This window comes from Macaca nemestrina, chromosome 1, assembly GCF_043159975.1.
Source record: "Macaca nemestrina isolate mMacNem1 chromosome 1, mMacNem.hap1, whole genome shotgun sequence".
Taxonomy (NCBI): Eukaryota; Metazoa; Chordata; class Mammalia; order Primates; family Cercopithecidae; genus Macaca; species Macaca nemestrina.
The window spans coordinates 41,727,509-41,749,097 of record NC_092125.1 but is presented as its reverse complement, the minus strand read 5'-3'; the positions used below and the strand labels follow the sequence as shown (position 1 = coordinate 41,749,097).

The 21,589-nt window shown below is 41.3% G+C and overlaps 1 protein-coding gene across 2 annotated transcripts in view; it reads left to right on the top strand.

The window, feature by feature from the left end:
• The window catches only part of LOC105484573 (collagen beta(1-O)galactosyltransferase 2), a 102,961-nt gene extending 81,577 nt beyond the window's left edge, over window positions 1-21,384 (top strand). For both annotated transcript variants that reach the window (XM_024793700.2, XM_011746339.3), the window contains exons 7-12: window positions 2,428-2,504; window positions 6,478-6,584; window positions 12,247-12,379; window positions 14,279-14,406; window positions 17,804-18,010; window positions 19,546-21,384. In XM_024793700.2, coding sequence (XP_024649468.2) covers window positions 2,428-2,504; window positions 6,478-6,584; window positions 12,247-12,379; window positions 14,279-14,406; window positions 17,804-18,010; window positions 19,546-19,822 — 929 coding nt within the window. In that variant the 3' untranslated portion in view covers window positions 19,823-21,384. The remainder of the gene's footprint in view (window positions 1-2,427; window positions 2,505-6,477; window positions 6,585-12,246; window positions 12,380-14,278; window positions 14,407-17,803; window positions 18,011-19,545) is intronic.
• Window positions 21,385-21,589: the final 205 nt, after the last annotated feature.

The window sequence follows — 21,589 nt, the reverse complement described above, 5'->3', positions numbered from 1 at the left end:
CCAGTGCAGGAGTCAGACCTAGGTTCAAATACCAGCTCTATCAGCTCTGTGATCTTGGGCACGTTATTTAACGTTTGTTACCTTGTCTATAAAAATTGAGACACTCGTACATATCCCATGGTACATGTGAACATTAAATATTTGTGATTAGATATGTCAAGTATATATGTGACATATATATCACTCACAGAACCCAGAGTTCTGTGAGTGATAAGATCCCTGTAACAATGGCTGTAATTATTCACACTAGATCTTGAAACTTTCCCGAAAGCAATGAAGCCCGTTGTCCCAAGTGGCAGTACAGGGAAGGATTATTTCCAGGAAGGGATTTAATGGGAGATCAGATGAATTATGAATGATGGAGTCAGAAATGACTACAAACAGAAGCCAGGATATACCTAACCTTCAAGTCTGTTGTCAGCAAAGATACATCCTTCTCCCCACAGACTAAGTTTCTTAGGTGACTCACTGTATCACTTCCTGTTTTCCTCTATGGCTTACTGCTGCCTTCAGTGGCAAAACCCAAGCACACTTCTCTGATATTTTTGCTCAGTGATGACTTTCGGGAGCCAACCACTTGTGGCTTTTTTTGCAACACTTGTCCTGTGAATGCAATGACTGCCTGTGTTTGATGGAAACAAAGTTGCTAAAAGTAGTCTCTTTGGCTGAAATGTTAAAGCCACACAGGCCATGTGAGTCCAAAGGAGACCAGCAGCCTAGAATGGGTAACTCAAAATGTAACGTCCTCCCAAGTCTCAGGCCCCAGGAGAGAGAGAGAGACAGCTCCTCAGACAATGTCATGAACAGGAGGAAGCTGGTACATTAAGCTTCTTTCTCTTAAAAACCTAACCCTGTACATGGTGGACCCTCCCTGTTGATTTTAAAAGAAACTTATAAGGAGTGGAATGGAGCAGAAAGGACCAGAATATTCTGGGCTGCTGTTAGGAAGACAAACACTTGCGCTGCATATGCACAGAAACATGATTGTGTCAAGTTTGAAGTAATAAGACCAGCTCTTGTGTTTGGCCTAAGAACTCTGTCTCACTATGTTCTGGAATTTCACATCATTCGCCAATAAGTAAAATTGGATGTCAGGATTTCTCTATAATATTTCAGTGAAGTTAAACAGATCATACCCTTCGGACAGTATCTCAGGATGGGCAAAGTTATGCTGGAATATAAAAATCTGATTGGCATCATACAACAATGGCTTATTTCTTGCTATCCAAGTCTGCAGAGCTGGTGTCTTTCCTGGGAGCTGCCCTCCATGTGTTGATGCTCCACGTTCCAGGCTGCTTCCAATTCGCAGCTGCTCCATATCCACACATGCCGCTACGAGCACTGTGCTGGGACCAGGGGCAGGGGAGCTCTTGGAGAGTGGAGCAGCAGCATTATACTGTAAACTTTCCCCAGAAAGTCATATAGCCCTGAGTAACTTCAAGGGCAAGAGAGTGTATTCCTCTCCTGTGCCTGGAATAGAGGGGAACAGATACGTTACAGTAGTCATGGCTATCACCCATAGTTCTTTCAACAACCCAGTTATCAGCTCTCATTTTAAATTTTCTTCGTATTATCCCTTCAAGGAAAATCAAATGAGGACTTTGAATTTGTATAATACCAAACATTCTTCAAGGCCTTTTCAGGTTTCTTAACCAATATTACTTCCAAACTTTAAAATACCCAGTTTGCAAAGGAAGCTTTTTTAGAGTATCAAATAAATAAAACTGTCATTATTGGAGAAGTAGTGTCGCTCCCAGCTGGAATCTTCCCATTAGATGAGGGCCAGCTCTCCGTGGTTAGATCCTGTTAAAGCAAAGGACCTTTTGCGCACCCACAGCTAAACCTGCCCAGGTGGGATAAAAATAGTCCCACACTTTGACAATTTTAAATGTAGAGAAAAAAGTATTTTTCAGTAAAAATTCAAGCCTATTTCTGAGCTTTTTCAATAGCTAAGAGTTGTTGGGCATTTACCATGTTAAAGTGATGAGTGTTTTGCAGCAGGTCTCATTTAAATTTTATAACACAGATACACTTCTGTTATCCCAATTTCATACCAAAGAAATGAGCTTAAAGAGGTCCCCTACCTCTCCTACTCCTTCACAAACCAAGATTTGGACCCAGATCATCCAACTCTGGAGCCCTTCCTCTTCACCATTATCCTAAACTGCCTCCCAAATATTCTTGAAATAAGTCTTAAGGGAAGTGGAGCAAATGTTGCAATTTCCATATAAACAAATGCTCTTGAAACCAGTGCCCTGACCAGCAGGGTTCCTGTGTGGCTACTCAGTCCTGGAGAACTGCTACCATTGTCCCCTGCCCTGTATTTCCAACTTGTATTCCAGCCCTAGAGATCAGGCATGCGGATGGAATTCTGATTTCTGACCCTTTCATTAACAAAGCACTCTGCATGTTTCTTGTGTCTTCCAGTTGACCGTCCTCCAATGGAACCCTCCAAGTATGTCTCACTTGTCCCTAAATATCCAGACAAGATGGGATTTGATGAGGTAGGAAAGGTGTCTATATGTGTGTGCACGTGCATGCGTGTGCAGGCTTATGTGTTCATTTTGGAACACAAGCCTGAGCTTGCATCTGAGAGCCAGCAAGATTGGCTTGGCTGCTGAAATGGCTCTGAGGTCTTGGGAAAACTACTTGGTTTTTGTTGTTCCTTAGTTTCCTTATCTTAAAAAAGGAGGATCATGATAAAAGGTAGTTAATCATTTACTCAGAAGGAAGTTACCATTTAGTAATGAAAGTGAATTTGATATTTTCTAGGAGCAAATATTGTGATATTTTTAATCAACCTTTTTATCAAAGTTCAAGAGTAAGTTAGAGAGGATACATGTTTTAGATATGGAGGACTTTAGCTTTATTCTGCCACATCTGAGCAAGTGGAAACTATTCTGGGACTTTCTGTGCTTTCTTTTCTTTCTACTATTCTTCCATGGAAAAAGGTTGGAGAGCAGGGTTGAGAGGACAAAGAAAGAAAAAAAAAACATATTTGTTCTAAAATTCTGCCTTTCAGCAGGCAAGAACTTCCTAATAATATTCTAAGGGTAGTATTTGTTATTAAGTTTTAGTTGTATAAAGAATGAAGCAGAAATATTAAGAAGTACCCCTCATGGTGATATGCATAACAGATAGTTGGCAGGGATTGTGACTCCATGTCACCGTCTCTCTCATGGGTCTCTCCGGTAGCTGCTGAACAGTATTCAGAAGGAGCTTTGTGGTCTAGAAGCTAGGGCAGTGCATCAGGAGTCCACAAACTGAGAACTCTTCCATGGACTCTGGATATGTAACAGATCAGGCTTTGAGCTTGGTGCTCATTGCCACTGCTTAATCGAAGGAAAATGCCTTGTTTATCACATGGTAACATATACATACAAGTCCCCAGTGTACAGTCTTCTCAAAGGGATTTGACGCTAGAACTGGGAGTTGAGATTTCTTCCATAAAACTGATTTGGAGCTATACTTCAGGAATGGGGAAAGGGTATTTCATGAATATTAAATGGGGAAGAGTTAACAGCTACTATGCTGTTTCCACAGAGGGCAGAATGAGAAGAGACGAGCCACATGTAGTAGAGAGGAATAAGACTCATTTGCAAATAGTTTTCAAAAATGATCAGAGCTACAGAGAAGGTTGTCCCACACCCACAGTGGACCAGCTTCCACATATTACTGTAGCTTTCCTTCCCCATACCTCTCTCTTGGTTCCCTAGGTGAAAGGACCCATGTCCTTACATTGATTCATTTTTCCTCCTAAAAACATTCCTATGAGGACAAAACCAAAGCAAATAAAATAAGACAAAACCAGGATCTTCAAGTTCTGGTCTTCTTTGGGCAGGACACGGTGTAAAGACTGGGTCACTCCTAGAGCCCTTCAGGAGAAGGCCAAGTCCGTGAAGTGGCACAGGCTTGGAGACTCTACTTCCCTGAGTCTGGGGTTAGTCACCTCTATGTATGGAACAGAGATAGCATGGTAGAAAAAGGGCTTTTCAGGGACTTTTCAATCCTCCTCGGACTCTGTGACCTCATTGGTGGTGTCTGGGCTGCATTTGGCTGTGAGACTCTTTTCTTTGTTTACTGTTCACTAAGTATGAGCGAGCCGTCTGTGTTTTTACTTCGTGGCTACAGTTTTATTGCACTTGTCCTGGCAGGGACTGGAACTGGATTGTTATTTACTAAAAGTCTTCCCAGACTGGAGGTCTCTGGTTTGGGGGACCTTTTTGGATTTATTTCTGTTGATTTTTTGTTCTGTTTTGTTTTTGTTCTCCTAGAGTGACCTCGGGTGGCTTCATGTTTATACCTGAGAAAATGCCCTTTCCTTTCTATATCTGGAAAATTAGGGAATGAGGCATGACCCATCACAGTATGATTCTGACTAAAAGAACACAACCCATTAAGTTACAAAGTCCCAAGTAATAAGACAAATACAGTCACCACAGAAAATTATGTTTTTTACAAAATAATTACCCAGTTAGGTAAACAAGGAAGGTAGTAAAATTAGGATGCACTTAATCTACTTGGCCCCAGATCAGGTGGACAGTTTCTTCAAAGGGAACGTCTTGCTCCTACATCAGTTTCTATGCCCAGGGATCTATAAACGGATAGAAATGAGAATATTTTGCAAGGAAGGGTTGAAATTTTAGTTAGTGTAGCTTTTAATTCCAGTGTAACATATATTTGTGACTGCATTCAGAATGACCATGTGAACCAAACCTTGACACAGTACAATCTGAACTCCAGACTGGTTCAAAGGCACTGTTTCTCCTTTATTCTGGCTATAGCAGAAAGCCACTTTATTATAAATCACCTATCTTAGACATTTTAATCTGTACTGAATTTGAAAGATGAGTTTGTTCACCCCCCTATTTTTATAGAACTGGACCCAGAAACATTAATGTCTTCTTCAAAGTCATCCAAATGGTTAGTCAGGATGAAGTCAACACCACCTGACTTGTTTCTATAGGTTTCTGCTTTACCATGCTACGTGTCATCATCATTTCTCACTGACAGTTAAAGTCACTAGTTTAACATTTAAAATGAGTTTCTTACTGCTTATAGCAAAAGGACCTTATTAAAACATTGATTTCCCTGTAATGGCATTCACAAAGTTTTAGATACTTCTATGGTTCATTAAATCTGGGAATAGTGAGGACATCCTCATTATCTGTAACTCTTGTTGTCCTTGTCGAAAATGAGTTGACTGTGAATGTGTGCACTTATTTCTGGTTCTCTATTCGGTTCCATTGGTCTATGTGTTGTCTGTTCTTATGCCAGTACCATGCTGTTTTGGTTACTATAACTTTGTAGCATATTTTGAAGGCAGGTAGTGTGCTCCCTTGAGCCTTGTTCTTTTTGCTCATGACAGTTTTGGCTATTCAGGGTCTTTTGTGGTTCCATGAAAATTGTAAGACTTTTTTTTTCTGTTTCTATGAAAAATGTCATTATATTTTGGTAGGGATTGCATTGAATCTGTTTATCACTTTTGATAGTATGGACATTTTAGCAATGTTAATTATTCCAATCCATGAACATGGGATATCTTTCTATTTTTAGTGTCCTTCCATTTCTTTCATCAGTGTTTTATAGTTTTCATTATAAAGATCTTTACCTTCTTTGGTTAAATTTATTCCTAAGTATTATTAAATTTTTTGCAGCTATTGTAAATGGGATTGCTTTTTCTATTTCTTTTTCAGATTGTTTGTTGTTAGCATATATAAATGCTAATGATTTTTCTGTGTTGACTTTGTATCTTGCAACTTTACTGAAGTTGTTTATCAATCCTAATGGTTTTTTGGTGGAGTCTTTAGGTTTTTCTAAACATAGGATCATGTTGTCCTTTGACTTCTTAAAGAGTTTTTTAAAGTTTCCTATTTCAAGAGAAGGGAGAACATATTTATCAATGAACATCAGAGAAACAAAGAGAGTTAAGTCACTACAAAGAGTTGAGTTTTGAAAATAATTCAATTTGAGGCCGGGCGCGGTGGCTCAAGCCTGTAATCCCAGCACTTTGGGAGGCCGAGACGGGCGGATCACAAGGTCAGGAGATCGAGACCATCCTGGCTAACACGGCGAAACCCCATCTCTACTAAAAACACAAAAAATTAGCCGGGCGAGGTGGCGGTGCCTGTGGTCCCAGCTACTCGGGAGGCTGAGGCAGGAGAATGGCGGGAACCCGGGAGGCGGAGCTTGCAGTGAGCTGAGATCTGGCCACTGCACTCCAGCCTGGGCGACAGAGCGAGACTCCGTCTCAAAAAAACAAAAAACAAAAAAAAAAAAAAAAGAAAGAAAATAATTCAATTTGAATTAATATCATTTACCTTAAACGCTGATATGAGATAGAAATGAATTTTCACCACAGTTCTTCCTATCCTTTCCACTCCTTCTTCTATCTAAAACATTTACTAAACTTTTCAAATAGCCTAAAAGAAGACTTGAGTAATTTATGTGTCTTTTCCCTTTTTCTTCTTGTATTAGATTTTCATGATAAACCTCAAACGCAGGAAGGACAGGCGGGACCGGATGCTGCGCACACTGTATGAGCAGGAGATTGAGGTCAAGATTGTCGAGGCTGTGGATGGAAAGTGAGTTGGGTTTCTTCTCCCATTGCAGATGTGATTGGAGTGGGGATGTGCCTTCTCTGACAGAGAGTTAGTCCCGGGTGGGGCTATAATTCTCTTCGGTCATTAGAGGATAGTCATGTTTTTAAAACGGCCACCTACAGTAGCATTTAAGTTAATTTCATCCTGTAGAACAGGCCTGAAATTCCCTCACCAGCCAGTGGTCTTTGGTCTTCATTACACTGAAGGCTCACATTGGATGTGATTGTCCCGTCTCTGGGGGTTCTTGCAACAGTTGTGGTGGTTTTCAGCTTTCTGTAGTGTAACAGAAGGAATGTGTTCAGAATTGTGTTCAGAGCTGAATTAGAGCATAAAGTGCTAAAACTTGGGCAACTGGAAGAAAATGGATGGAAAAATGCATAAAGGTCTACATTTCCTGTTGCATGAGATGCCTGCTACAATCTGCCTGGACCGATCATAGTGGCCACTTTTCCTGGAAATATGGCAGGAAAGGAACACAGGGAACCTAGTTAGATCCCTTCTTTGTGTTTTATCTTGTTTGGCTTTGCCCTTTTATTTGACACCCTAAACTATTTCTAAGCATAGATTTTTATAAAATGTGCCTTTCCGTGTTATATGTTGGTTTAGAATATCAGTAGCTTTGTTTTCTATTTGCATAACCCCAGCTGAGGAGTATGGCTAGCAGCTGTTGAAGTTCTTATGACTCCCTTAGAGAATCTCATCAGTGTTTCTCAAAGTGTGACCTGGACACTCACATCAGAGTCCCCAGGGATGGTTAAGGGGGCAGCTCCCCAGTCCCATCTCAGACCTGCTGAATTATGCTCTCTGAGGCTAGATCCAGGATCTGCATTTAAGAAGCCTCAAGGTGATTCTTGGGTAGGATTGCCACATAAAATACTGGATAGCCAGTTAAATTTGTCCCAGACATCACATGGGGCTTGGTTATACTAAAAAATTATTCATTATTTATCTAAGACTTAAATTTGACTGAATGTCTTGTGTTTTTCACTTCCTAAATCCGTCAGCCCTATTTTTGGGTGCAGTAGAGTTTAGGAACCACTGCTTCAAATACCTCCAAGAGCCCCAATCCCATTCATAGACCACGTGGACCAGGGAAACTGGTTGAGTAGTGAGAGTTCTTTATATAACCTGGATGCAAGTCCTTTATCAGATATGTAATTGTCAAATATTTTCTTTAACTTTATGCATTATAGATTGTCACACTTTCATGATGATGTACATTGAAGCAAAAGAGTTTTTCATTTTGATGAAATCCAGTTTATTTTTTGTTCTTGTTGCTAGTAATTTTGGTGTTATACCTAAGAATCCATTGTCAATTTCAAAGCTATGAAGATTTACTTCATGAAGTTTTCTTCTGAGAGTTCTACGGTTTTATCTATTACCTTTAGGTCTTTGATCTGTGTTGAGTAAATTTCTGTATCTGGCATGAGGCAGGGATCCACATTCATTCTTTTGCACATGGTTATCCATTTGTCCCTTCACCATTTGTTAAAAAGACTTCCTTTCCCTCGTAGAATTATCTTGGCACCATTGTAAAAAATCAGTTGCCCGTAGATGTAAGGGTTTATTTCTGAACTCTCAATTTTATTTGATTGATCTATATGTCTATCCTTATGCCAGTACTCTACTGTCTTGATGACTGTAGCTTTATATGTAAGAAGTACGAGTCTTTCAATTTTGTTATTCTTTTTCAAGTTTGTCTTAGCTATTCTGGGTCCCTTACATTTCCATGTGAATTTTAGAATTAGCTTGTCAAGTTCCACAAAAAGAGAAAACAGCAGCTGGGGTTTTGATAGGAATTGCATTGAGTCTGTACATCAACTGGGAGAATATTTCCATGTTAACAATATGAAGTCTTCTGATTCATGATCATGGAGTGTCTTTTTACTATTTAGATCTTCTTTAGTTCTTTGAATGATGTTTTGTCATTTTCAGTATACAAATCTTGCATTTATTTTGTTAAATATACTCCCAAGTATTTTACTCTTTTGGTGCTATGGTACATGGAACTGTTTCCTTAGTTCTGTTTTCAGATTGTTCATTGCTAAATGAATAGGAATACAATTGATCTTTGTATATTGATCCTGTATCCTGCAACCTTATTGAACTCTTTTATCTGTTCTAATAGTACTTTTTCCTTTGTGTGTGTATATTCCTTAGGATCTTCTACATATAAGACCATGTAAAATGCAAGTAGAGATAGTGTTATATGTTCCTTTCAAACCTGGATACCATTTATTTCTTCTTCATGTCTAACTGTTTTTGCTAGATCATCAAGTACAAGGTTGAAAGAACTGGTGAGACGAGAGTTTCTTGATTTGTTCCTGATCTTAGAGGGAAGGCATTCAGTCTGTCACTGCTAAGTATGATGTTAACTGTAGATTTTTCACAGATGGCCTTTACTGGGTTGAGGAAGGTCCCTTTTAGTCCTATTTTGTTTAGTATTTTTATTATAGAAGGGTGTTGGATTTTGTCAAATGGTTTGTCTGTGTCTATTAAGATGAACATGTGACTTTTGCCTGTTAATATGGTATGTTACTTTGATTGGTTTTCACATGTTAAACTAAACTTGCAACCTTGGGATGATCCTGGGACCCATTTGGTCATGCTGTGTAATTGCTTTTGTAAATTGCTGGATTCTGTTGCTAGTATTTGCTTGAAGATTTCTACATCTATCTTAATAACTGAAATTGGTCTGCAGTTTTCTTATGATGTTTTTGGTTTTGTATCAAAATAATATTGGCTTCATAAAATCAGCTAGGATGTGTTCCCTCCTCCTCTTTTTTTTTTTTTTTTTGGAAGTTTGTGAAGGATTCGTGTCAACAATTTTTAAACATTTGGCAGAAACCCCTAGTGAAGCCATCTGGTTCTAGGCTTTTCTTTGTGGAAAATTTTTTTTATTACTAATTAAACTTCTTTACTTGTTATAGGTATATTTATACTTTCTGTTTCTTCTTGAGTCAACTTTGGTAGTTTGTACCTTTCTATTAATTTGTCCATTTCATCTAGGTTATCTAATTTTTTGCCATACAATTGTTCATAGTATTATCATATAATCTTTTTTACTTTCATAAGGTCGGTAGGGGTAACCCCTCTTTCATTCTTGACTTTAATAGTATAAGTTTACTCTTTTTTCTTTTTTCTTTTTTGAGACAGAGTCTTGCTCTGTCACCCAGGCTGGAGTGCAGTGGCACCATCTCAGCTTACTGCAACCTCCACCTCCTGGGTTCATGCCATTCTCCTGCCTCAGTCTCCTGAGTAGCTGGGACTACAGGCGCCTGCCACCACGCCTGGCTAATTTTTTGTGTTTTTAGTAGAGACGGGGTTAGCCAGGATGGTCTCGATCTCCTGATCTCCTGACCTCAAGATCAACTTTTGTTGATCTTTTCAGAGGACTGACTTTTGGTTTTGGTGATTTTCTCTATTGTTTTTCTATTCTCTAGTTCATTTATTTCTACTGTAGCCTTCATTATTTTCTTCCTCCTGCTTGCTTTGGGTTTTTCTCTTTATCTAGTTTCTTAAGGTGGATGGGAGGATTATTTATTTGAGATATTCTATTTTACTGTAGACATTGGCAGTTGTAACTATATCTCCGAGTACTATGTTAGGTGTATCCCGTAAGTTTTGGTATGCTGTGTTTTCATTCATCTCAAAACATTTTCTAATTTCCCTTGTGATTTCTTCTTTGACCCATTGGTTTGGAGTGTATCATTTAATTTCACATTTCTGAATTTCCCAAGTTTCCTTTTGTTACTCATTTTTAATTTCATACCATTGAGGTTGGAGAACATACGTTGTGTGATTTCAATCCTTTTAAGTATACTGACACTTAATTTATGACCTGTATGGTCTTTATGGTCTAAAAAATGGTATTTCTTAGAGAATGTCCCATGCACACTTGAAAGTGTGTATTTGGCTATTGTTGGGTGTAGTGTTCTATAGATGTCTACTAGGTCTGATTGTTTTAAGATATTATTCAAGTTTTCTGTTTCCTTGTCTTCCTCCTGCCTAATTCTATTATTGCAAGTGGGAGATTGATGTCTTCCCCTATTATTGTTAAGTCGTCTATTTCTCCTTTCTCTTCTTCCAGTTTCATGGTTCTGAGGTTCTGTTAGGTGCATATGTATTTATAATTGTTATGTCTTCCTGATGGATTGACCTTTTTTTTTTTTTTTTTTTTTTTTTGATATGGAGTCTGGAGTCTTGCCCTGTCACCCAGGCTGGAGTGCAATGGAGTGATCTTGGTTCATTGCAAAGTCCATCTCCCAGATTCACACCATTCTCCTGCCTCAGCCTCCCAAGTAGCTGGGACTACAGGTGCCTACCACCACGCCTGGCTAATTTTTTGTATTTTTAGTAGAGACAGGGTTTCACCGTGTTAGCCAGGATGGTCTCGATCTCCTGACCTTGTGATCCGCCCTCCTCAGCCTCCAAAAGTGGTGGGATTACAGGCATGAGCCACTGTGCCCAGCCAGGATTGACCTTTCTGTCATTAAAAGATGTCCTTCCTTGGTTCTAGCATGAATTTTGTCTGAGATTTATTTTGTCCAATATTAGCATAGCTCTGCCAGCTCTCTTGTCATTGCTGATTACATGGTATATCTTTTTCTATTCTTTCACTTTCAGCCTATTTTTGTCTTTTAATCTTGTAGACACCACATGGTTGTATTAATTTTTAAAACTCACTATGCCAAATTCTTCCTTCATTGCAGTGTTTTATTCATTTGCCATCACTACATTTTTTTCCAGATCCTTAAGTTCAGCCAGAGGTGAGAGACTAGGGACTTTTCAAGTTTTTCCTGGGCATGTGGACAGCCCTGAATATGCCTGGGGTCTTCTAGATTCTCATGGATATTTTGGAGCAAATCAAACTCCCTATGGACCTCTTATTCCTCCGTTTTTCCTCTTAAGTCTTTTGGTTGGCTTCTTGTTAGCATCAACTGATAATCCTGCTTAAACAAATGTAATGTTAAACAGTTGTTGCTCATGGGTTTTGACAAATGCCCTGTAGATAGTACTGTTCACAGAAAATGAACTCTGAGTCAGGTCAAATCAAGACAAGCTCTGAGAATGTAGCTTTTCAAGGAGCTACTTGACAGGTTGAATAAAGATTATTTTCTGGGGGCAGGTCTTTAGGGGAGTCTCAGTCCATTTTGTCCCTGCCAGTGGTGCTGGGTTGGTGGGGTTTGCAGCTGTCATAGTTGTGAGGCTACTGGTTTTCAAGGCTTTTGTAGGGCCGGGGGGAACAGGTTAAGATTAGGGCAGCTGTGAACTTCACAAAGCTCACTGTGTTAACAGAGATTCAGCTGCGCGTCTGGATCAAACACTCCTTGGATTATTGCAATACTTTAGCTAATTTCCATAGGAGTGTGCTTATTAAACATTGTCAAAAAACTGATGATGCTTAGAACTATGTTGGGCACTATGAGGGATACACAAAAATATGATACCCTCTTGTCTTCCCAGACCTCATAATACTAGTGTGACATATTAGCCCGGAGGAACTTGTAAGGAATAAAGGGAAGCCTCTGGGTCTTTGTCTGTGTGGGGGAGGGGTGTTTGCAGAACTAACTCTCTCTTTCTCTGGCCTTTGTGGTGGGGACCTTTGACTTGTTAATTTCCAGACGTGTTTTCTGTGATGCAGGGCACTCAACACAAGCCAGCTGAAGGCACTGAATATTGAAATGCTGCCTGGCTATCGAGATCCCTATTCCTCCAGGCCTCTAACGAGGGGTGAAATCGGCTGCTTTCTCAGCCACTACTCAGTCTGGAAAGAGGTAAATAATGCTTTATTCAGATTGCAGTTTTATGACGAGGAGAAAGGAAAGCAGGCTATCGCAGGTGAATTAGGACCAGATATAAAATGAGCCTGCAACTGTTCTGGAAGTGTGTGTGAGAGCTGCTCCTGCCTTGTGTCTCCCTCTGACCCAAGACCAGCAACAAATGGGCAAGGAGGAGTCGCTTTGGTGCCACTTGGGATGGGGACGGGGAGATACCCATATCCTATATGCTACACTCTTATTAATTCATTCTCATCATGAGCAGGAATGCCTTCTATTCTACCTATTATGATGTCACTTATTAAGTGATTTTATACAAGAAATCACACAGAAGTCATGTGAGGTGGGTTGGGAAGGACAGACCATTTTTACCAAAGAAGAAATTATTAAGTCGCTTGTCCAGGTAAGAAGTGGCAGAGCGAGCATCATCACTGGCCATCAGAGAAATGCAAATCAAAACCACAGTGAGATACCATCTCACACCAGTTAGAATGGCAATCATTAAAAAGTCAGGAAACAACAGGGGCTGGAGAGGATGTGGAGAAATAGGAACACTTTTACACTGTTGGTGGGACTGTAAACTAGTTCAACCATTGTGGAAGACAGTGTGGCGATTCCTCAAAGATCTAGAACTAGAAATACCATTTGACCCAGCCATCCCATTACTGGGTATATACCCAAAGGATTATAAATCATGCTGCTATAAAGACACATGCACACGTATGGTTATTGCAGCACTGTTCACAATAGCAAAGACTTGGAACCAACCCAAATGTCCATCAATGACAGACTGGATTAAGAAAATGTGGCACATATACACCATGGAATATTATGCAGCCATAAAAAAGGATGAGTTTGTGTCCTTTGTAGGGACATAGATCCAGCTGGAAACCATCATTCTCAGCAAACTATTGCAAGAACAGAAAACCAAACACCGCATGTTCTCACTCATAGGTGGGAATTGAACAATGAGAACACTTGGACACATGAAGGGGAACATCACACACTAGGGCCTGTTGTGGGGTGGGAGGAGCGGGGAGGGATAGCATTAGGAGTTACACCTAATGTAAATGACGAGTTAATGGGTGCAGCACACCAACATGGCACATATATACATATGTAACAAACTTGCACGTTGTGCACATGTACCCTAGAACATAAAGTATAATTAAAAAAAAGAAAAAGAAAAGAAAAGAAAAAAGAGGTGGCAGAGCCAGAACTGGAACCCCTGTCTTACAGATCAAGACATATCTGGAGGGGGTATTGGTGTGTGGGGTTCCTGATAAACAGTTTCCACAACCAAACAGAAAGTCCCTGAAGAAAGGCCCCTTGAACACTTTCTCTTTTAATGATCCAGTCTATGCCTGCCTTTGTTTTCTTTAAACTTTAAGTGAAATGTGATTAAATAGGTATAAAAGTCTATAGATCAAAAGATACAGCTCAGGGAAATTTCGCAAACAGAACAACACACCATGTTAATCAGTACACAGATCCAGAAGCAGGTCACCAGCATCCCACAAGCACCCTCTGACCCCGTACTTCCTTCTAGTCACCAGTCCCCAAGGGTAGTAACCATCCTAATTTCTAAAGGCATTGAGTAGCTTTACCTTTGTTTGTACTTTCCTATATATGAATGGAGCCATGCAGTATGTGGACTCTCCCAACATGGCATTTAGGAGATTCACCCGTAACATTGCATTTAATTGTGGATCATACATCCTCACTGCTGTGAATATGCCACAGTTTATTTATCTATTCTACTGTTGATGGCCGTTTGCTTAGATTCCAGTTATGAATCTATGCTACTAGACTCATGACATTTTAATACTTATTTATCTAATAAAAATTGGGTATCAAGCTTTTCATAGGGTATCTTCCTACTGATGACTTTTGCAGGTAATTGATCGAGAGCTAGAGAAGACTCTTGTAATTGAAGACGATGTGCGTTTTGAGCATCAGTTTAAGAAGAAGCTGATGAAGCTGATGGATGACATTGACCAGGCTCAGCTGGACTGGGAACTAATGTGAGTGACAAGATGATCTTATGAGAGGGCTCTGAGAGGCACTCAATCCTTTCCAATGGACAGAGAGCCCCACCTCCACAGCCAGTAGAGATACAGCTTAAGCTTCTACTTACCTAGTTTTCTTTCCATAACTGTTCTCAGAAATAAAAGTGGGTAGAGGTTAGCCGCTGGATTTTGCATCCTTCTACTCTTCAGGGTGGGAAACTGTGGAAGACTGTGTGAGACCTGGAGTCTGTCTGCAGATCAGGGGCCTTCAGACAGAACCAAGGTGTGGCACTGAGCACTTACTTAGGAGCACAGCAGAAATCTACCCTCAAGCAACGTGGCACATGGAGTGGGTGTGAAGCGGGAGGAGAGGCCATTTATTCAAGTACAAAAGTCCTGTGTCATATTTAAGCCTCAGCTCCCAGGACAGCAGGTTGCCTCTGCAAGTTCCGAGAAGGTGGGAGGTTAGAGGGTCAGCCAGGGAGCTCCTCTGTTGAAAAATGGGGTTGCACAAACATGGAGAACATGGACAACTAGATTTGGGGAAGGGTCTGAGGCTGACGCAGGAAAACCATGCTCACCAAGTGAGTGCTGGCTCTGAGCTGACATTTAGTTAATGTTCTTTGTCTGCTGTCTCTGGAAATTGAGCGGCTTCTACTTTTTTCTTCCCTTTCCTTTCATTTTTCCTCTCCCTCTCTCCCTCCCTCATTTCCTTTCTTTTTTTTCTTCCTCCTCTGCCTTGTCCTTCTTTCTCTCTCTCACTTTCTTTTTAAAACAAATGACACTTTCAGTTTCTCTCCAATGAAGCAGAAAGTTCCCAAGCATTGTGTTTGCTCCCAGCTGTGTGTCAAAGGCAATTCATCAACTCTGAGCCTGCTTCTTTTTTGTTGTTGTTTTTTTAAGACGGAGTCTCGCTCTGTCGCCCAGGCTGGAGTGCAGTGGCCGGATCTCAGCTCACTGCAAGCTCTGCCTCCTGGGTTTACACCATTCTCCTGCCTCAGCCTCCTGAGTAGCTGGGACTACAGGCGCCCGCCACCTCACCCAGCTAGTTTTTTTGTATTTTTAGTAGAGATGGGGGTTTCACCGTGTTAGCCAAGATGGTCTCGATCTCCTGACCTCGTGATCCACCCGTCTCGGCCTCCCAAAGTGCTGGGATTACAGGCTTGAGCCACCGCGCCCGGCCTGAGCCTGCTTCTTTGGAGCAGCTGCAGCAGAGGAGCTGTTCCTGCTCCTCCCACCCGCAGGGGGTATTAACGATGAGCCCAGGTGGAATACTTGTTCCCTCAGAAAATGGGCCACTCGGAGCTCAGAAGAAACCTAGCAATGGCTCAACTAATGCATTACTGTGTAATAAGAAGACACCTGCGCCCTGTCAGATTTCAATCATGTGGTCATGTGGTTAGATCTGGCATTCTGCACAGTCCCTTGAGATCACTGTTTCTTCCTATATCCTCTGGAAGTTGCTACACTTCAGCCTTTCTCAATGGATGGCTCCGCAGCCTATGGTTAAGGCCTCACAGGCCTGGAAGCTGCTTGATGCCTATGTGACTTGTATAAAGGCAACTTTCACTTAAGCCTCATAATCACAGAAGACAACCCAGGGAATATAAGGTTTAGAGCTGGCATACGTTCCTGTTCACATGTAGTTCAGTGGGTGCATTTCTCAGGACGAATTACCAACAGATCCAAGAAGGAAGAACAGTTGTCTTGATAAGGATACAGGAAAAGAAAAACGTTTTCTAAATTTCACATATAGTCAAAATATCCCCTTAAAATCTATTATATAGTCATAAAGAACTATAACAGTTTTAAATTGTACCTGTCATTTTCTAAAACAAAAAAGAAACAAATGTTACTTCAACCTGAAACATGAAAGGTAATAAGCTGTTCGTGATTGCCACATTACATTTTTCCAGGAAAAGAGAGTAATAAAAGGGAAGAATAGAACAAGTCATTGGAATCATCGAGGGAGTGTTGTTCAATAGAAATATAATGCAAGGCACATATGTCATTTTCAGTTTTCTAGTAATCACATTAAAAAGGTAAAAATAAATTAGGTTAAATTAGTTTTAATATATTTTATTTAACCAAATATATCCAAACAGTATCATCATTTTGGTATGTAATTAATATTTTAAAACCATTAATGACATAGTTTATCTTCTCTTTTTTTGTACCAACTCTTCAAAATCTGGTATGTATTTTACACTTAGAACACATCTCAATCCAGAAGCTAAATTTTCAGCTGTTAAACTGTAGTCCTACCAAAACAATGAACTTGTTTCATGGAAAAAATATATTTCACACAGCTTCAACATTTTAAATTAAATTAAGTAAAGTTAGAGCACTGACTCAGTACCTCTGTCACTCTAGCACCTCTCAAGTGCTCGATAAGAGTTTCCCTTTCAGTGGATGAGATACGAGAGAAGCTCAGACTCCATAATCTGAAGAGACAGTGGCTGGGGATATATGTTTGTTGTCCTCAGAAGAACTGAAGGTTGAACATAGACTTGTTCTACAAATCCTGGGATGCTTTCACTAGGGGAAATTCCTTGAATGTTGAAAGAGATTGTTTTAGGGCAAAATAGAGGAAGTATTGCTTTACCTGGCAGGCAAGAAGGAGGCAACTCCTCAGCTTGCTCCGGTCAAGCCCAAACCAATAGGCTCCAGACAAAAGTAATGAAGCACAAATCCATGGGTAGACTAGGGAAGATGGGAGTGGCCAAAGGTGCATCCCGCGTTGTAGAAGTTGTTCATGGAGGACAGAAAGTACCTGAGGGGTCTTTCTCTGAGCAGCATGTCTGGGAGGAAGCCTGGCCACAGCTGGGCGAGTGTGACGCAGGAGAATGTCTGTCAGGAGCTGTCATTCATACTGCCCAAAAGGAACCCCTTAGGGCCGCTCTTGGGTTCCCAGAACCTTCACTGCAGACTGATTCTTTCCCCCAGCTTATTTGGTCCTGTGTTTCCCACCAGCACTTGGAGCGCTGTGCAGAAAGCATCCAAGGCTGACACTCTGGGGACCTGAAGACAGCAGCCTCAGGATTCTCCCATCTGGCCTTTTTTTGTGCCTTTCCAACCTCTGTAAACACAGCTGGAAGCCCCATCCCATCTTTGAGAAATTATCTGAAAGATCTTTTAATCTTACTACATCTTACTTTCTGGCTTGAAAACAGTCCACTAGGCAGGAATAGTGGGGGTGTTGATAAATGCAGCCAGCAAAATGGCCCCAGTGATGGCAGATGGCAGTCATGACTGGTGATTGGATCCACTTTAGGATGTGATACATCATTTAATGACAGACAAGAGTCAGTCCAGGATTTCAAAGGTATCGATGTAAGCCAAAGCTGTTCTCCATCCTTATCATGGCATAATAGTCAAGGTGGAATTTTTCTCCTCTGCTGTTTCCTTATAGTTATATTGGCAGGAAGAGGATGCAAGTAAAGGAACCAGAGAAAGCCGTGCCCCATGTGGCAAACCTGGTCGAAGCCGACTATTCCTACTGGACCCTGGGCTACGTCATCTCTCTGGAAGGAGCACAGAAGCTGGTTGGAGCCGATCCTTTTGGGAAGATGCTGCCAGTGGATGAGTTTCTGCCAATCATGTACAACAAGCATCCTGTGTGAGTCTCCCTGAACTGACTGCCTTCCCTTAAGTACAGCCTCTTCATGAATTATGCTCTCCATTTCTGGCAGTACTTGATATTTTCTAAAGTTGTACTGCTTTCCTAAATGATCTTTTCATAATTATGATTAAGAGAGCCTAACTCAGATGATTATCCCTTTGTACAGATGGGAAGGTGAGGCAGAGATGGTGAGTGTCCTGCCCAGGGATTCTTGTAATACCCAGTTTGTAGTTGCACTGAATGTAATGTGCTTGGTCCCCTCCTTGTCTTTGCTCTTCTTATTTCCATAACCTCATACACCTCAAGGTGAAGGTCATCTTCCTAAGCACCTCAAAATTTCCAGTTCCTTTGGTTCAGGTCGTTGTGTGTACTTTTGGCTAGGCAGAGATACCCATTTTTGAAGAGGTCACACTCTGGTCAGGAACCCCGACTTGTGAACAAATCATCATGATATATTTTGATTCCTGCAATCACAGGGATGTATAAGAGGTTCAGAGAGTGTGGACCTGATACCTGAGCATGATATCCATGGAAGAAGGGCAGTGTGATGCCCAGGAGCTTACCCTGACCTAGCGCTTATCAAAAAGTGTGGCAATTAATGGTTTACCTGTCAGTCTCCCCAGTAAACTCTAAATACCCTTTGGGGCAGGAACAGTCTTATGCCTCTGTGTCCTTAGAGCCTAGTCCAAATGCTACACGTAACAGCAGCTCCTAAATCATGAAGGAATGATTCCTAAATTCATTAATAGAGCAGCATAGGTTCTAACCTTGGCCCCTTCTCTCAGTTGCTGGGTGATCTCTTCACTAGATGGCCTTCATTTTAGTGTTGAGATTTCCTATGCTGCCACCAGTTCATTTTGTCTCTTGTCCTCAGTAAAAATGGAGCTGTTTGCCTTCGTGTATGTAACATGTCAGAGACTGACTTTATCTCTGTGTCCTGGCAGAAACATGGAGGTCGAACCATTATCCCCTAAACAAAAGGGAAATTACCACATTCAGATGTCATCTCATATACTCTGTGCTGGAGCCCTGGGAGGGAGGCCAAGTTATCCGTCTCCTTTACACCTGCTGGAGCCCGAGTGGTGAGCAGGGAGCTAGCGCACAAAGCCAAGCCTACATGCCTCTAAGCTTCCATGTGCCACATGCCCCATCGCTGCTGTCCAGATTTCGGGTGTCTCATTTATTAATCCAAGAGCAGGACATTTTTTGTAAAGTGATCATAAATATTTATCATTATGGTCTAACAGGGCTTGCTTTTTAATTTTTGGAGTCAGACCTGAAATTCATCTTTTAAACTAGTCTATCCAAATACATCAGAAATATCCTGACCTTTTTGCTTGGGAGCTTGTCTTTGGAAATCTTTTAAAGAAATCTTTGTGTTTGTAGGCTAAAGTGTTTCACAAATGACACAATTTAAATAATGAACTCATGACAATTTAAGAGGTAACCAGCAGGGCTCCTTCACTCTTTGTCTCTGTTCCCTAAGTCTTCTTTCCACCCCCTCATGTGTCCGGCCACCTTCTTGTTTTCAGAGCTGAGTACAAGGAGTATTATGAATCCAGGGACCTGAAAGCCTTCTCTGCAGAACCCTTGCTCATCTACCCTACGCACTACACAGGCCAGCCGGGGTACCTGAGTGACACCGAGACCTCCACCATCTGGGACAATGAGACAGTGGCCACCGACTGGGATAGGACACATGCCTGGAAGTCCCGGAAGCAAAGTCGTATCTACAGCAGTGCCAAGAACACAGAGGCCCTGCCACCGCCAACCTCCCTGGACACCGTGCCTTCGAGGGATGAGCTATGAAGCCTCCCTGGGAGTGTGACCCACATCGGTTCAACATCCTTTGGTTTTTCTAAAGGGCTATTCATCCGTTTGCTCCAGTTTTCTGTTTTGTTTTTAGTGGTCACAGTCATCTAACCAAAGTGATCTCATGTGATAAATCGAAATTAACATACTTTTGACAGTGGAGGGAAATAAGGAAATTCAACACAAATTTCCCAAGATGGCTAAAAGACAGGCTTTCTGGAAACTGTTAAGATAAACTGTAATCCAGACACCTAATTCTTCAGTCCACTACCCGTGTGACACTGATTCCCACATTGAGGTTGAACAACATGGCTCAGAGTCTTGTTTAAGAGAAAGTGATCACCAAGCTGTCCCATCAGCAAATAGGTAGTCAAGGCAGCCAGGCCAACTAAACCCACACTTATTGGTCTAGCTGGTCCATTTTATGTGACAGATGGGACCTTGAAAACGCCAAACCAATTGGACAACCTTCATTGGTCTAGTTTCTCCGTTTTATATGACATTGAAAACTTGTGTATGCAACGTTTGGGGGACAGGAATCAATCACTTAAAATCATATTTATTTGGCTTTTTATTTAAAGGATTCTGTCACGAGCCTTATTGAAAAGTCGATTTAAAAAAAAAAAAACTTAGTCCTTGTTATCTAATAGGGATGGGTATTTGGGTCTGGCTGAGACTTGGCCTGTGACCATCATGACAGCTGGAGCTCCCATATAGAGGTGACCAGTTTGCCATGTGGATATAATTTAGTAGACATTTGACAGTTTGTGTAGGTATTGGAGGGGAAAAACTCAACATTTGTCTTTTTTTATTATGGCCACTTGGGTCAGGATGCTCTATTTATAAAGATAAATGTAATATATGAAGGGTGAGGGCTGGCTGTGCGTCCTGCCCTGTCCCGGGTTTGCGCACTGCTACAGAGCTTCACGCTCTCCGCTCCACCCCTTAGCCTGAGAACCCACCGCAGGTGTGAGTTCTATGAGTCACTGCTAGGAGACAGAGCACATTTTCAGGCCAGCAACTATTCTTGCCAGGGTTTTTCTTTATATTTTGAATTATTTATTTTGCAAAATGTGGCGAAGACATTGTCTTTAGGATAAGGCAGAGAAACAGATGTTGCAGACTTCCATGGCACCCAGGGGAGAAGTGGGTGTGGACACATTGGTTCGGCAATCTGATTCTCCTGAATTTCCCAGCCAGGCTCTTTCAGGGAGGCCTGTGGATGGGGGATTTGAACTGTTTGGAAACAAATGATTCTCTATCTCAGGTGAGAAACCTGGTCAGAAACAAAGGGCTGGTCAACTGATTTAGGCCAGCAACCAGGGAAGCTCTTGGAATCAGAATCCCGGCAGACACCCTTTCTCAAAAGATATCCCCTGAGAGTCCTTTCTGCTTTCTTCACAGATTGATTTTATGTAAAATGCAGAGTTGGACTACACGATTTCTTCCCACTCCACAATCTGTCATCCTAGTATAGATCCTGGTGGTTTTCCTCAAGTTTATGTTCTCACGCCCTCAATCTATAAATTTTTGTCTCCAGAAAAACCCTCCCAGGCATCCCATACAAGCACCATTCCTCGTCAGTGTCCATGCACCATGCAGCCATATGGGGGGCCGTGCACACCCCAAATCCTGAGCTTCACAGTTAAACTCATGGGGAAGGCCCTTCAGAGCAGAGCCCACAGGCGGGTGGTGTTACATACACAAGCTTAGTGTACGAGTGTAAGATAAACTTTAAACCAGATACGTAATTCTTCAGTTCAC